This window comes from Arvicola amphibius, chromosome 4 (assembly GCF_903992535.2).
Source record: "Arvicola amphibius chromosome 4, mArvAmp1.2, whole genome shotgun sequence".
In the NCBI taxonomy this organism is placed as follows: Eukaryota; Metazoa; Chordata; class Mammalia; order Rodentia; family Cricetidae; genus Arvicola; species Arvicola amphibius.
This window is the reverse complement of record NC_052050.1, coordinates 23,160,714-23,177,143: the sequence shown is the minus strand read 5'-3', so window position 1 is coordinate 23,177,143 and position 16,430 is coordinate 23,160,714. Positions and strand designations below refer to the sequence as shown.

Below are 16,430 nucleotides of genomic sequence, written 5' to 3'. Positions count from 1 at the left end.
GACTGGGCGGGTCTGTTTTTGTTGTTCCCCAAGCCCGGATCTGCTAGGTGCTTCCATGGTTGGATATGATGTCTCCTGTGCGGGTTTTTTTTTTTGTTGTTGTTGTTGTTGTTTTGTTTTTTTGTTTGTTTGTTTTTTAGTTTAAACTGCTTCCCTGCCCAAGTTACCTTGCTTTTCACCATTCATACTAAACCTTTCTTTTTTTCTTTCTTCGTTTTTGTTTGTTTGTTTTTGTTTTTGCTTTTTTTGAGACAATATTTCTCTGTATAGTCCTCCCTGTCCTGGGACTTGTCATGTAGATCAGGTTGGTATAGAACTCTCAGAGATCCACCAGCCTCTGTCTGTAGAGTGCTGGGATTAAAGGCCTGCACCTCCACAGCCGGCTTTTCAAGCGAAAAGTTGAGGCTGCTCTTCCTCCGGGCCGACCCCTTATCAACTCGTGTCTTGTTTGTTTTTCTTAACTGTCACCCAAAGGAAGCTGGGAGGTGGCCCACTGTCTTTGATCCCGGTCTCTCAGCCCCTCTTTCTGATCCCCCGATGTTTGCTGAGGGGCTGACCTAGAAAGCTGAAGTTACAGTTCTAACAGGAATCTCTTGCACTGGCTCACAACAGTCGCCAGATCACCGTGGCCCCTCCCACTAGGCCACTTTGCCACTCTTAGATTTGAAACTGGGCAGTGAGACCCTAGCCTTTACTCGGAAGGGAGGGTGTACTTTGGGTCTCTCAGAGGGGCCAGGGCAACAGCCTGGGTGGCTAGACTGTGGCTGGAGGTCAAAGGGCAGAGCATCTCTTCAGGCTTCCCTCTTAAGCAGAGTGCCCTTTGTCCTGGCTGGGGGTGGGGGGATGGGGGTGAGCAGAAGACGGCCCCTTAGCTTGACCAATGAACTGACCCTCATCGAGGGACAAGTAGAAGTGGGCGGGACCATTTCTAACAAACAGCCACCAGACTAGATTTTTCTCTTTCCAGCCTGTTCTTTTTGACTCTTCCCTGTCTCTCCCTAGGCACCTGCTCTCTCTCCTGGCACCTGCTGCCCAGTAGGAAGGGCAAGAACAATCCCAGGCGGTGCTTTTGTGAGGAGTCTCCACCCCTCCTCCAGCGCTTCCTTCTCCAGGGCGCCTCTTAGGCCCCGCCCTCACCTGCCCAAGATAATTTTAGTTTCCCTGAGCCTGGAATCTGGATACGCAAGGTTCTCTCCATATTCTCCCGCCTCACCATCCAAAGGCGTGATACCCTCCAACCACCAGTAGAGAAGAGAGAGTGGATTTGAAATCAAATCCAAGCGCTTGGGATCCCTAGACAGAGCCTCACTTTTGCGCCCGGTGTCCGGCTCCTTCTACTGGATTTCCTCCAGGTAAGACGACCGAGATCCGTCTCAGACAATTTACTCCTACCCCCAGCCTCACCAGGGCCTCAGGTTGTGCCCGCCTCGGGCTGATCTGGCCTGCTGCCCAGGTAGATGGCACGAAGGCTGCCAGCCCCCCCACCCCCCCATGTCCTCGCTTGGTGAGGTCAGGCCACAGGCGCGCGGGGGGGGGGGGCGGGGGGAGTGGTGGTAGTTAAGGCCTGGAGTCTTTTCCCTAAACCGGTGGCCTCGGGCAGGTGTGCGGACTTTCTAGGTCTGGGTAAGAAACGAAGCAGGAACTTCATCTTTGTGGTGGGCTGCAGATGAGGGCTGGGTCCCTCAGGAAAGATTCATTCTCCCGATGCTCGCTAGCGTCTTCACTGTGCTGTTTTGTTTGTTGCTCAGCATCTCGAATCCTTCACTTTCCTCATCTTGCTCTCCCCCCAGACCTCCCGTGTTTTCATTTTGTGCCCCTCACACTCCCTCCTTCTCACCCAGGGAATTCGTGAGTGGGAGGTAGGGTCTCAGTCACCTCCGGAAATCTGGACTTTCCGGCTAAAACTAGTTCTTTCTACTCAGGATCAGCTAGTTGGGGTGGCGGTGGGGGAATCCGGAGGTGGCTCTTCACTACCTTGCTGAGCTCAGTTTCCTACAATCTGGGGTTCCCATTTGGAGGGAGTAAAGGAGAGGGACTCCCGCAATGGGTGGAACTCCGCCTCTCCACGTCGTCGTTGTGCCACCTCGGATGTGGAAGCCCGGCGGGCTGAGGAGCCCTGGCTGGGGATGCTAGTGGACAAAGAAGACTGGAGGCGCCGGTGCTGTGCGAAGGGTCTGCAGTGCAGGGGCAGGATGAGCGTGTGTGGCGTGGCGTGTGGGCCTGTCTTGGGGCTGACGCTGGGGAGAGAGCTAGGCAGGAGGGGACAGAGTGCACCTGAGGGCCAGATGGTAGTTATTTTCAGCCTTTTTTGCTTTTGCCCCCCCAAGAATGCAACGCCTCCTGGTTGCTAGCTTGGACTCTGCTCTCCCTCGTGTGTGTGTGTGTGTGTGTGTGTGTGTGTGTGTTGTATACCTCCCCAAAGGCAAAATAATGATTAACTAACTCTACAGGGAACTCGAGCATTCTTTCCAAATTAAACATTAAAAGAGTTGTCCCGCCCCCCTTCATTCCATTGGATGTTTTTTTTTTTCTTGAGCGGAGTGGGCGGAGCATCAACTTCGGGTCAACTAAGGGTTTCCTACCTCCTCATCTGGTCCCAGCACCCCTAAAGGTTAAGCCTCATCTTCCTTCTCTAAGTCCTGAGGGAAGGTTGGCTTGGTTGTACTGGACGGGAACCGGACAGACCTCAGGCTGCCCGGGCTACTAGCTCACCAAGCCCTCCCCTAAACCTGGGAAGAGTGGATGGTGGCCTTGTTTGCTGTTGGCTCCAAACGTTTAGGCCTTGCCACTTGCCTTGGGGTTTGCTAGGTGGGGCAAGATTCAGGAAGTAAACAAGGCAGCTGGGAGGGTAGGAGGGAGGGTGGGGCAGGAGCTGCCGGGGCTGGAGAGCCAGGGCTGGAGTGGCCTGGTTGGGAGGACTAGTGATTGGGGGACCAATTTCTCCAACGGAAGCTTGGCTTAGGCCCTAGTTTGAATGTTTCAGGTTTCTTGGGCAGGGGCTGCTGGGCCCACAGCAGGCTCCTCTGCCCCATCTTATCTTTTAGGTACCTGACTGCTTCTAGCCTTCTCCAGCTGAAGGGTGAGGTGGAGGGTTCTGGAAACTGTAGTGCAGCCTGCACCTGGGCTTCTGACATTAGACCGTAATCTGACTTGAATCTACTACCTCTCCTTTCAAACACCTGTCCAGCTGAGTGTTGTTTTCTCACCTTGAGGGAGGGGCACCCCGGCAGAGACAACCCCCATCTTTCCCTGAAATGAAGGTCAAATGGGTGGGAGTGGGTGCCCAGTGTTGATGCCCCTTGCTTGGTGTCTTGAGGATGCTAAGTGTCAGGTGTGTCTTTCTTGTTCTGCTTGGCTCTTCTGGGAGTGCTTTGCTCTGTTGGTCTGTCTGCCTGTCCTCTTGTGTGTGTGTGTGGTTTTTTTTTTTTTTTTTTTTTGTTTTTTGTTTTTTGAGATAGGGTTTCTCTGTAGCTTTGGAACCTGTCCTGGAACTAGCTCTTATAGACCAGGCTGGCCTCGAACTCACAAAGATCGGCCTGCCTCTGCCTCCCGAGTGGAGTGCTGGGATTAAGGCATGCGCCACCACCAGCTGGCCCTCTTGGGTATTTTAACTCCTCTCTTGCCCCTCAGGTCAGTACATCCCTGAGACCCTCTTTCACAGAGCAACACACAGGAGTCCCCAAGGCCAGTGCATTGCCTACATCCTCAGGGTAGTTAACAGCAAAGAGAGTTGTAGGTTCTAGACCCAGACTCGGCAGACCTGGATGCTACTCTACTTGCACACCACCGGGAGGTGGGCTCCAATCCTGATAGGCTCCTGGATCCTGGCCGGGCATTTCCTCCCACCTCTCTGGGTTATAGGCAGGGTGGTGTTTTGGTACTAAGGTGGGCAGAAGACAATTAGTCCCACCTGGGCTGGACACTGGCCAAGGGTGGGGAGGGTGATGTCAGAGGAGCCTCGGGCTGCTCCTTCCCACATCTTCATCTTTCTCCAGTTCGCACCCCTTGCTCCCAGGTTACCTGTAGGTTGGGGAGTCAGGGACTGAGGGCAGAGGCAGGTTGTTTGTGTTCCTCCTCAGCCAGGAAGTCCTATGGATGAGTCAAAGTTGAATGGAGAGCCTGGGGCATAGCTGGCCTGCCCCGCCCTGACTCACCTGTCCCCCAGATTCCTTCATGCCCTTGCAGAAGGGTCAAGTGTTTGTCCTATCCCGGTGACTGTTCCGGGCAGTCTCAGTCCTGGTGCATGGTCTGGAGAACAGGCAGGGTGCTAGGATTGGTTTTTCGTTTGGGTCCTGCCTGGTTCAGCACCATGGGGTCTGCTGGTTCCTGCAGAGAAGGGCTGGGACCCTTCCCCCTTGTCTTTGCCCGGTCTCGCCTGTCGCTACTTGTCCTAGCTTCTCTGCACCCGTGGGCGCTAAGGCATAGGTGAGGAGACTCTGGTGTGTGTGCCAGGTGCTTTCAGACCAGAGCTGGGATAAGACAGGTGCACAATAATGGGGCAGAGTTCCCAGCACTAGGCTGAGTGTGGCAAGACCAGGAGGTTCTCATACATAGGAGGTAGCTTTAGCATTGAGGTTTCAGGGAAAAGTTGGGCAGGAGGAGAGGGCCTGGGAAGGCCCACAGAGTTTGGAGTTGTTGGGGTAAAAGCCTCTCCAGGGGAGGCCTTCTGTCCCCCACACAACCTGAGCACACAGGTCCTGCCCTCTTGATTCCTGTCCTTCCTCACCGCCTCTCTGTGCCACTCATCACTCCGCCAGGTGTTACTACAACAGGCTTGGCAGCTGCTTCTGGCAACAAAGTGCTAGAAAAATCTGGGGCAGAGCCCAGTGCAATAAGCAACCTTTGCCCTGAACCTGTGGCTGCAGCTAGGGGCATGTGGCATGGAGCCTCCTTGATCTTTCTCCTGAGCTGTTTTCGCTGGAGGAGGGACACTAGACTGATGACTTCTGGGCACATGCATGCTTCCTTCCCAGGATCCCAGTGTCCCTTTCTATAAAGTGGGCATGTCCTATTGGGCTCTGAGGGCCCTGAGGAGGCTGCAGTTTGAAGGGATCGGTGACAGCATATGGCGTCAGCAGGTCTACCTTGTCTTCACAGGTGCCATGGAACTGGACCTGAGCCCACCTCATCTCAGCAGCTCCCCAGAAGATGTGTGCCCAGCTCCTGGGACCCCTCCTGAGACTCCTCCGCCCCCGGATAACCCTCCGCCAGGGGATGTGAAGCGGTCCCAGCCTCTGCCCATCCCAAGTGGCAGGTAGGGTAGGGCAGTGAGCTGCATTGGTAGGGAGGGCTGGGGACAGGGAGGTGAGCCAGCACTGGCTAACGCCTAGGGGCTTCCATCCCTCAACTCTGCCATAGGAAACTTCGAGAAGAGGAGCTTCAGGCGACCTCTTTACCCTCCATCCCTAACCCCTTCCCCGAGCTCTGCAGCCCACCTTCACAGAAGCCTATTCTTGGGGGTTCCTCCGGTACAAGGGGGTTGCTTCCTCGAGATTCCGGTCGCCTCCACGTGAGTTGTTTGGGGAAAAGGGAAAAGCAGGGACAGAGCTGCCCCAGCCCTGGCCAGATGTGGTGGTGCCTCTTTGGTGTAGGTGGGGTATCTTGGTTCCTAAAAATAGTACAAGTCAGAGAGTAGACCCCCCTGGCATTACTCCAGAGTAGGCCCCCCCCCGGCATTACCCCAAGTCACCTGCGGTTCCTGGGGTGCAGGTGGTGAAGGTGTACAGTGAAGATGGGGCCTGCCGGTCTGTGGAGGTGGCAGCAGAGGCCACAGCTCGCCATGTGTGTGAAATGCTGGTACAGCGAGCGCATGCCCTGAGCGATGAGAGCTGGGGCCTGGTGGAGTGCCACCCCTACTTAGCACTGGGTGAGTTGGGGCACAAGGAGCCCTGGGGCAGTGTCTTGGGCAAGACGGGTGGCTCATCTATGAGGCTTGGTTAATCTCTACCAACCCCTGCCTTTACACCCTTGGTCTCAGAGCGGGGTGTGGAAGACCATGAGTTCGTGGTGGAAGTGCAGGAGGCCTGGCCTGTTGGTGGAGATAGTCGCTTTGTCTTCCGCAAAAACTTCGCCAAGTATGAACTGTTCAAGAGCCCCCCAGTGAGTGAGAATGAACCTGAGTGTGCACACATGCATATACCCTCTACACCCCTAGCCTGAATGCTTGACCTTTGATCCCTGACTCCTTTCTTTCCCAGCATACCCTGTTCCCAGAAAAGATGGTCTCCAGCTGTCTGGATGCACAAACAGGCATATCCCATGAAGACCTCATCCAGGTGAGGTCTTCACTATAGATTTTCGATCTGCCCCCCTCCCAGAGTCATCCAGTGTTTCTACCCGCTGCTGCCATGTGTTCTGATCGCCGTGGTGACCTCGCCGGTGAACCGGTGGCAGTCAGTGCTGGTGCTGCTCCTCCTCAGGAGGCCTGAGAGGAGGCCTGAGAAGAGGCAAGCCTTTCACGGCCTGTTCACATCTGTCCCCAGAACTTCCTGAATGCTGGCAGCTTCCCCGAGATCCAGGGCTTCCTGCAACTTCGGGGCTCAGGCCGGGGCTCAGGCCGAAAGCTTTGGAAACGATTTTTCTGCTTTCTGCGTCGTTCCGGCCTCTATTACTCCACCAAGGGCACCTCCAAGGTGAGGTCTGGAGGGTCAGCACTAGCCTGTCATGTCCTGCTTCCTCACTGGTACTCCGAGGCCCTTCCACCCTTGGGCTGGCTGTCGTCAGGCCATGCCTGGCATCAATGTATCTACCCCAACCTCTGTTTGGCTCACCTACACTAGGAATGGAGGTAGAAAAGACAGGAACTTGAATTTGCCTCTGCTGTGTGTGTGTGTGTGTGTGTGTGTGTGTGTGTGTGTGTGTGTGTGAGCGGTCAGTCTCAGGTGGACTTCCTCCGGAGCTGTCTACCTTGTTTTTGAAGACAGGGTCCTTACTAAGACCTAGGACTTGCAGATTAGGTTAGGCTGACTGGCTGGAGAGCCCCAAGAACCTTCCTGTCCCCACACTGGGATTAGCAGTGGGTGTCGCATTACATCCAGCCCTTTAGGTGGGAGCTGGGGATTAAACTCTAAACTCAGGTCCTCCTGCTTGCACAGCCAGCTCTTTACCAGCTGAGCTATCTCCTTGGCCCTCAGCCTTCATCCGCTGTGCATGATGGGTATTTCCCTGCCTCTCCCTGGTCCTAAAACCTCCTTACCTGGTAAGACACTAATGTGGAAATAGGGCTTACCTGTACCAAGTCCCTCTTTCTCACGATGCCCAGGACCCGAGGCACCTGCAGTATGTGGCCGATGTGAATGAGTCTAATGCGTACGTGGTGACCCAGGGCCGCAAGCTCTATGGGATGCCTACGGACTTCGGCTTCTGTGTCAAGGTGAGGGCTTACGCCCGGCCTGGTCTGGTCTGGGGGATGGCTTTGGAGCCCCATCTTGAGGACCCGGCCTATTCTGCCTGCCCATTTGGATAGTCCTTGGGTCCTTTGCTGCCCCCATGGCAGCTGGGCACAGAATCAGACAGGGGACAGCCCACTTCCTCTCCCCCAGCCCAACAAGCTTCGAAATGGCCACAAGGGGCTCCACATCTTCTGCAGTGAGGACGAGCAGAGCAGAACCTGCTGGCTGACTGCCTTCCGTCTCTTCAAGGTAAGACACGAACTCATGGTCTTCCACACCCCGCTCTGAGACCAAGGGTGAAAAGGCAGGGGTTGGTAGAGATTAACCAAGCCTCATAGATGAGCCACCCGTCTTGCCCAAGACACTGCCCCACGGCTCCTTGTGCCCCAACTCACCCAGTGCTAAGTAGGGGTGGCACTCCACCAGGCCCCAGCTCTCATCGCTCAGGGCATGCGCTTGCTGTACCAGCATTTCACACACATGGCGAGCTGTGGCCTCTGCTGCCACCTCCACAGACCGGCAGGCGGGGTGTGTGGGGGGGGTGGAAGGGTGGGAGCCTTGCCTGAGGGAGGTGGCATAGCTCTGCCTTCAGGAAGTCTTCCCAGTAAGAGGTCACCATGGGAGGGTGGCCTTCTGAGAATACCTATCAGGAAGGGTTCAGCCCTGTGCTCTGGAGAAATCTGGCCCTAGGGGTGCCACAGCTCATCTCTGCTCTCTTGACCTCAGAACTTCTTTTTCTTCCCTTGCCTCCAGTATGGGGTGCAGTTATATAAGAATTATCAGCAAACTCAATCTCGTCACCTGCGCCTATCCTTTTTGGGGTCTCCGCCTTTGGTGAGTATACTCAGGGGTATTAGGGAAAGTGGGGATACAGGCTCAGGGCAGCTATTCTGACCCCTTCCCTCCTCCTCCTCCTCCTCCTCCTTCTGTTCTCTTCCCAGAGGAGCGTTTCGGATAATACCCTAGTGGCCATGGACTTCTCTGGCCATGCTGGGCGTGTCATTGAAAACCCCAGAGAAGCTTTGAATGCTGCCATGGAGGAGGCCCAGGCTTGGAGGGTAAGGACATCTTGCATGCGTGCATGTGTGTGTCAGCTGCACCAGTGCCTAAGGGGCTTTCATGGAGTGGGAGGGAGGAAGAGGGGTTAGGGAGGTGGTGGATGCCAATGACACCCAATGCCAATGGGATCCCATGCCCCCCCACTGCAGAAGAAGACAAACCACCGCCTCAGCCTGCCCACCCCGTGCTCTGGGTCAAGTCTCAGCACAGGTGGGTGGTGGTCTAGAGTTCCCAGGGTGGGCTGCGGTGCTATTCTGAGCCATCTTGGCTGGGGTCGTGCCTGCCTTCCCGGAATGACGAGCATCTCTTCTCCTGACCCCAGCCATCCACCGCACCCAGCCTTGGTTCCATGGACGCATTTCCCGGGAGGAGAGCCAGCGGCTAATTGGACAGCAGGGCCTGGTGGATGGGTAAGGGGCTGGACTGGGTTGAGTAATAGGCCTGGGGACTAGCGAGACCCTAGGGCAGGGACAACCAGGACTCTCTGGTAATCTGGTTTTCTCTCCCGGAAGTGTGTTCCTGGTCCGGGAGAGCCAGCGCAACCCCCAGGGTTTTGTCCTGTCCTTGTGCCACCTGCAGAAAGTCAAGCATTATCTCATTCTACCAGTGAGTAACGCCCCCAACTCCTAACTTGGGTTCTTGTAGCCAGGGGGTCCGTGACTTGAAGCCCTACTATGCTCCTCCTTTTTCCCTGTACAAGAAACGGGGGCTGATGGCTGGCCCCGTGGGCAGCTCCTCCACCCGGGACCGCTCTCTGACCTGCCCTCTGGCCACATCACAGAGCGAAGATGAGGGCTGCCTCTACTTCAGCATGGACGATGGCCAGACCCGGTTCACAGATCTGCTGCAGCTCGTGGAGTTCCACCAGCTGAACCGAGGCATCCTGCCCTGTGTGCTGCGCCACTGCTGTGCTCGTGTGGCCCTCTGAGACCACAGGAGCCGTTCCAACCCGTGGGGCTGCCCACCCCCCTTCTGTTCAGTGGACTCGCAGCGGGATGGGATGGTGGACGGTTGAAGACCTCCCCCATCCCACTTTCCTCCTGTTCCTTTACTTCCCTCACAGGACAAAACATCCCCCAACCCTGTCCATCCCTGACTTCTGTCCCTAAGGGAGGCATCTGTGGTCCTCTCCCCAGGAGCTCCTGAGGCGCTATTCCAGTCAGGGGCATTATGAGAGAGTAGGGGCAGCCCAGGTGGCCTCATGCCCCACACGCTGTACAGACTAAGAGGCCAGTTGATCTGCTCTGTTTTATACTAGTGACAATAAAGATTATTTTTTGATACATCCATGAGTTCTGTCTGGCAAGAGCTGACAACAAGAGAACCAGCAGAGTGAAGGTGTTTGTTGGTGAACCAGAATACACCCTGAGCAAAAAATGGTGTTAGTTGCCTGGGAGCTTCCATATCCTAGCAAGTTCCTGGCACAGGCACTCAGTGCTGGTTAAATGGATAAGTGGACAACTAGCAACTAGAGACTGCTTTTCTTTCATTCCTTTTTTTAAAAAAATATTTTTAAATTGTATGTTATGTCTGTGTGCATTTGAGTATGTGCTTGTGTGAGTGCAAGCACTCAAGGAAGCCAGAAGGGGGTGCTGAATCCTTGGAACTGTATCTACAGGCAGCCAGAAGTTGTCTGACGCGGATGTTGGGAACCAAACTCAGGTCTTCCGCAAGAGCAGTACGTGCCTTTAACCAAAGAGTCATCTCTTCAGCCCCAAGGGACTGGGCTTTTCTGACAGAACTCAGATCTATCAGTGCCTGGGAACTGGAGATGAGCCAGATAACAGTAGTACATGCCTGAAATCTCAGCACGTGGGTAGTAGCAGTAGGAAGAACATTTCAGAGCCAGCCTGGGCTACATGAGACCCTGTCTCCCCACCTTCCCTCTCCCCATAAACAAAAACAAAATGAGTCTACAGCAAGTCTTGGACCAGTCAGTGGACAGCGACCCCTGACAGACTGACAGACGTTAGGGCAGAGAAAATGGTCTCACTTCCCACAGGCCTGTCTTCCACCAGCTTCTTCTCCCTCTTCCTGGCCCAGATCTGCTTTCTGTCCTTACAGTGCCCCTCACCCAGAAAGCCAGACAGGGAATGCATACACAGTCGCCCTGCCTCCCTCCCCTGCCAGTGTGTCCACTCTGTCCAGCCCAGAGTGACCTTTGCAAAGTACAAACCTGTCCACTGCTCAGCCAGGCTGCATCTCCCCCAAGAGTTTCATGCCTTCATCTAACCCAGCCAATAGCAGCTTTATGATAAATGTATCCAACGACAACACCTGGACCTCTTGCTCCGGTCGCAGAGACTCATCTAGGATGTGAACCCCAAGAAGACATTATTTTGCCAAAAGTCAAACTTGACTTTGATTCCATGGGTTTAATAACTAGTTTACCCGAAATATGAGGGCTAGAGGAACACATGAATTGACACATGGAGACAGCAAAATCTGGACTGGGGACGTACAGAAGGGATGGCTCAGTTTCTACTTCAGCAACAACAGAGATGGCTGATGGAGGAGGGTCATCTGTCTGTGTGCTACTTTCATTGGTTAATAAAGAAACCGCCTTGGCCCTTTGATAGGACAGAAAATGAGGTAGGCTGAGTAGACAGAACAGAATGCTGGGAGGAAGAAGGCAGTGAGGCAGATGCCTCAGTCAATCGCCATGCCTCTCCTCTCTGAGACGGATGCAGGTTGAGATCTTTCCTGGTAAGACACCACCTCGTGGTTCTACACAGATTAATAAATATGGGTTAAAGCAAGATGTGAGAATTAGCCAATAAGAGGCTGAATCTAATGGGCCAAGCAGTGTTTAAAAGAGTACAATTTGTGTGTTGTTATTTCGGGTAAAAAGCTAGCCGTGTGGGAGCCACGCGGGAACACGGCCCTCTGCTCATCACTACAGATGACAAGAAGAGCAAAGATGGGGGCCGTCCAGATTATAAGAAATTTAGATGTGACAACCAAATGGTTCAAATCCAAACTCACCGTAAAAGTCCGTCCATGAGCAATTGGGGGTCATTTTAACTCTCATGATATTAAGGAATATACCTAATTTTTAGAAAAAATTTAAGGTATGGCAATGGCATGGTAGTTCTTACCCCACCCCACCCCTTGAAAAGACTTATCCTAGCTGGGTGTGACGGCAAAGTCCCAGCACTGTTCTGGCAAGTTCCGGGCAAGCCTGAGCTACATGGTAAGACAAACACACCAACATCTCAGTGGGAGGGAGACTCATTTGAAGTAAATTTTTAATTTTTTTTTAAAAAAATATTTATTATGGCTAAAGTGTTCTGTCTGCAAATATACCTGCATGTCAGAAGAGGGCACCAGACCCCATTACAGAAGGCTGTGAACCACCACGTGGGTGCTGGGAATTGAACTCAGGACCTCTGGAAGAGCAGCCAGTGCTCTTAACCTCTGAGCCACCTCTCCAGCCCCCATTTGAAGTATTTCAGGTGAGATGATGTAACATCTTGGTTTTCCCAGGACTCTCATTATGTATTCTTAGCTAGGCTGAAATTTGCTATGTAGACTAGGCTGGCTAGCCTGGAACTCACAGAGATCTACCTGCCTCTGGCTGATCCCCACCCCCCAATCCTTGTTTTATTTAGGGTTTCTGTTGCTTTAAAGAGACACCATGACCACAACAGCTCTTATAAAGAAAAGATTTAACTGAAGTGGTGGCTTACAGTTTCAGAAGTTTGGTCCATTATCACCATGGTGGGGAGCATGGCAGTGTGCAGGCAGACAGGTGGGGGAGTAGCTGAGAGTCCTACATTTTTGTTTGTTTGTTTCTCAGTAGCTATGAAACCAGTCCTGGAACTAGCTCTGCAGACCAGGCTGGCCCTCAAACTTCACAGAGATCTGTCTGCCTCTGCCTCCCGAGTGCTGGGATTAAAGACGTTCAAGAGTCCTACATCTTGCAGGCAACAGGAAGTCTACTGAGACACTGGGTGGTATCCTGAGTAGAACCTGAAAGCCCACCCCCACAGCAACACACTTCCTCCAACAAGGCCAAACCCACTCCAACAAAGCCACACCCCCTAATAGTGCCACTCCCCATGAGACTATCGGGGCCAAATTACATTTAAACTACCACAGTCCCCAAACTCCAGTGCTGAGAGTAAAAACATGGGTCACCATGTCCAGCCTGGCTTCATTTTTCAAAAGATCTGGATTTGCTGATGCCCTCACTACTTCTGCATATGCTTGAAAAATCTCACAACTTTTTAAAAATAGAGAACCTCTCTAAAGCTCTGAGACCGGCTGAGCGCTAGGTAAGGAAACAGCTGCTTTGCCAGCTACACTACGGTCCTTGTTCAACTCCTAGCTCTCCCGGGAACCGGGAGGGCAGGCTCTAGGGCAGCTGGGATGTCTAACTGGCCCTGGGTGCCAGGTCTGGGCACATTCTGCCCCCTGCCCCCCCCAGCTGGCTTTCGGGTTGAAATCCTAAGCTTCAGAACAGGCCTTTCTAAAGGCACTCTGTAGGGCCTGTCTCTGCAGTCAGGTTTGGCCTGAGGTGACCTCAAAGGTCCAGCCACTTCAAGGAGCACTTGGACCAAGTTCATGAGCATCGGTGGCCAACTAGGACAAAGACAACCCATGCTTGCCTGATGCCAGGCTAGGGAGCTTGGAGCCAGGTCTGACAAAGAGAGACAAAGAGACCCCTTGCACACTCCAGGCTGTTGCCTGCTGGGACCTCCCCCACAGAGCTCACTGTGGCCCCGATACAAGGACTGCCAATCTCGCTGCTGTTCTGCAGGACTTGAAGCAACATCAGTGCCCTCCATAGCTGGCCAGCTGCCATGGCCCCTAGAATTAGCCTGTCTACTGGCTGCTCCTCAAATTTGGAACTGGGAGTGTACTGCCCATGGATGCCCAGTGCCACTCCTGAGGTATTCATGCCAAGATCCCAGGAAAGGGGCCAAGATGAGTCACCTTTTAAGCAAGTCTGAGGAGTTAGGCCGCCCCCGAGATAACCCAGCATCTCCTCAGCACCTGAGGTACTAGACAGGGGATTACACCCCGTCTATGTTAACCAGCCAATCAGAATCTCAGAGACCAATATGCCTTCCATTTTACACAGAGAAAACTGAGTCTCAGTGCATGTGACCCACCTAGGGTCACAGAGAAAGTTGGAAACAACCAGCCCAGGCTGCCGGTGATGGACTCCATCCTTGCCAGCCCTGGAGGAGGAGCTGGATGGGCCAAGGGCTGGAGGGTGGCGGCTACTACCTGGTGGGAGGAGAGAGCTGACTCCTGTAAGCTGTCCTCTGACCTCCATTGCTACATGGGCACCATGGCATGTGACCTTCCCTCTAAGTGAATACATGTAAAAAAATTGTTTTGAGGGCTTTCAAAGTGGCCCAGCGGGTAAAGGCATTTGTGGCCAAGCCTGACATCCCGACCAGTCACCAGGACCCACATGTGGCAATCTGACCGGATCTCTCTCTCTCTCTCTCTCTCTCTCTCCCTCTCCCTCTCCCTCTCCCTCTCCCTCTCTCTCTCACACACACACATGCCACATACACCACACATACCACATACACCACACACACACAATGGCATGAGCACATAGCCCACATACATGCACACTAATAAATTAATATACTTATAAAATTATAATAAATGAATATAATTAAACCATCCTCTCATATAAATGATATGTGTATATGTGTACATACTTATATATATATATATATATATGAGATATGTATGTGTATGCATACATTTATGAGTATACACATAAATATGTGAGAGAGAATATCAGTCTTACAGTCCAGACTAAACTTTCTGTCTTCCTGCTTTCCTCTTGAGCCTCCCCTTTGGGACCAGCATATGTATATTTCACTGGGGCATCAGTGGTGGAAATGGGCCTTGTGACTGCAGGGAAAGCCGAGTGGGAGTGGGATGCGTTGCATGCACACCACGCACACGTGACAACGGAAGGCTTACGCACCCTTTAACCTGCCCGTCTCTAAGGCACGAGTCACATCCTCCAGCAAATAGTAGAACCCCCTCATTCCTTCTCGGTACCTGCCCCCTTTTTTCCAAAGGATTCCAGCACATTCAGCCCTAGCCAACTCTGAACTCCCTGGCTCTCATACTGCCATCAGAATGTATATAGGATCCACAGTTTTGACTTCCCTGCTCCTAAACTGTGGAGCCACCCAAGCCCACATATCTAAGGGATGCATTTGGTGGGGATTTTTCTGGGGCTAGGGGAGGTGAAGGGACCTGAAGTGGGTTTAGAGAGTAAGAAGAGGTCCCCGACTGGTGAGATCAGGTTGAGGTTGGAGAGCAAGCGCGGTGTCCCACCCACACAGGTATGTTCAAGGTGATCCGGTGCTCCCGGCTACCCTCCTGATGCCAACACAGCCTGCACGATGATAATACTGACAGCCTGACGCTCTTTGAACGTTGCACGGCGAGGACCCCAAAACGTCCGGTCGGTCCCCGACCCTCCTTAGAGTCTGGAGTGACATCACAGTCTCGACTCCAACCCTGCGCAGCCCCAAGGCCGGCTGGTGAGCGCAGCGACCTGGTGTACCTGGTGTTGACGCTCCGCGGGTCTCTGCGAGTTCCCGAGCGGTTCCAGCGACGCTGCTGCAGTGCCACCCAGTGGCCATTCTGGGAACTGTGGGCGGCGCCTCCGAGGCTCCCCGGTTGACTCGCGGGCACTTCCCCTGCCCCTCCCCCGTTTCCGAGCTGCTCTCGGGGGCGCGAGGTGCTCCTACCTCGCTGCAGTGCCCGGAAGGGCGGGGCGCGGCGCAGCAGCCGCGCTGGGCTGTGACCCCGGTGGTTTCACTTCTGGATCCCGTTCCGCTGGGGTTGGGAGTGGAAGACCTGGGTGGGGGCGGCAAGGGCGGTACCTGCGGGCAGGCGGGGTCTGGCGTTTGGGACCCCTGGGGTGTCATGCGACCCACGCCTTCCTGCGCTCTCCTCCGCCCTTAGGCTCCACTCCACTGTCCTTAGATCTGTTGCGTGTCCGCAGCGGCCGCCGCCCCGTCGGGGCTGCAAGACCCCCAAGAGGCGCCGGGCGGCGTGGGCGGCAGAAGGGGAGAGCTGTGAAGCCGCAGGCCCGGGGTTAAGCTGCTGGCTGCTGGGACGCCGGGCTGTTTCTCAGAAATGTAGCTGGCCCTTCCCTCACCCCCTGGGCTCCCACCTCGCGCCTCGCCCCCTTCTCCTCCCCGTGTTACTGCGTTGTCTCTTCAGATTCCCGGACTCGGGAATCTGTGTCCACCCTGAGAAGAGGTATAGAGCACTCCAGCACCCACATCCAGAGTTTGCACGGTTCTTCAGGGGAAGAGGCAGGAACCTGGTACCTCTCTGTCCCTTACTTACTTCTTTGGCCCAGAATCTCACAGTTGAGAAAGTGACCTTTTGGGAGAATCCCAGGCCACACGCCTTAACCTCCTGCACCTTCCACCGCCCTCCTAGGAGTCCTAAGGTGAAGAGGAGGGAAGGGAACGGGATTCCTCAGCCCTGGGTTTGCTACTGTTAGAGGACAGGCCTGGCGTCTACTAGAGCAATGGGGTTGAAGTTGAGCTCAGACTCCAGGGAAAACTAAGATCCAGAAAGGACTCGCTGGAGATCACCCAGACAGTCTGAGACGAAGACCAGACCATGAGTACAGGCACCAAGTTGTCCTGAGCTTTGCTCAGCTTTTCCCCAGCACACACAGGAACTCGCCAGAAAGGCTGAGAATGTAATTCCAGTGGGGGTGGGAGGGGACTTGAGTTGGTGGTGGGACAAATTTGGGGTGGGAGAGGTAGTACCTGCCCTCCTGGTTCCCATCCATTAGCCTCCCCCAAGGCTGTGGATTATTTGACTAGGCTGCTCTTCTGGGTCAGGGGGCAGAAGGGAGGGGGAGTTAATGGGGGAAAAAATTCTGGGGCTTCCTGCCCCCTCACTCCTGGGTAGGGGGTGGTGGGGGCAGCGGGTTATATCACTCTCTAACCTCCATTCTTTCCACTGCCG

The 16,430-nt window shown here is 54.2% G+C and overlaps 1 protein-coding gene across 3 annotated transcripts; it reads left to right on the top strand.

The window, feature by feature from the left end:
• Window positions 1-924: 924 nt before the first annotated feature.
• On the top strand, window positions 925-9,735 carry Grb7 (growth factor receptor bound protein 7). Of its 3 annotated transcripts, none has more exons than XM_038328469.1 (15): window positions 925-1,352; window positions 5,098-5,254; window positions 5,359-5,509; window positions 5,710-5,866; window positions 5,978-6,099; window positions 6,198-6,275; window positions 6,483-6,632; window positions 7,262-7,372; window positions 7,542-7,640; window positions 8,145-8,225; window positions 8,333-8,449; window positions 8,600-8,660; window positions 8,773-8,860; window positions 8,963-9,056; window positions 9,151-9,735. In XM_038328469.1, exons 2-15 carry the CDS (start codon window positions 5,103-5,105, stop codon window positions 9,376-9,378), a joined length of 1,689 nt encoding a protein of 562 aa, XP_038184397.1. In that variant the 5' UTR covers window positions 925-1,352; window positions 5,098-5,102; the 3' UTR covers window positions 9,379-9,735. The 3 variants fall into 3 exon arrangements, with proteins under 3 accessions (XP_038184397.1, XP_038184399.1, XP_038184398.1); XM_038328471.1 differs by having other exon boundaries at window positions 931-1,352; window positions 9,232-9,735; XM_038328470.1 differs by lacking the exon at window positions 925-1,352 and adding an exon at window positions 1,560-1,623.
• The last annotated feature ends 6,695 nt before the right edge of the window (window positions 9,736-16,430 follow it).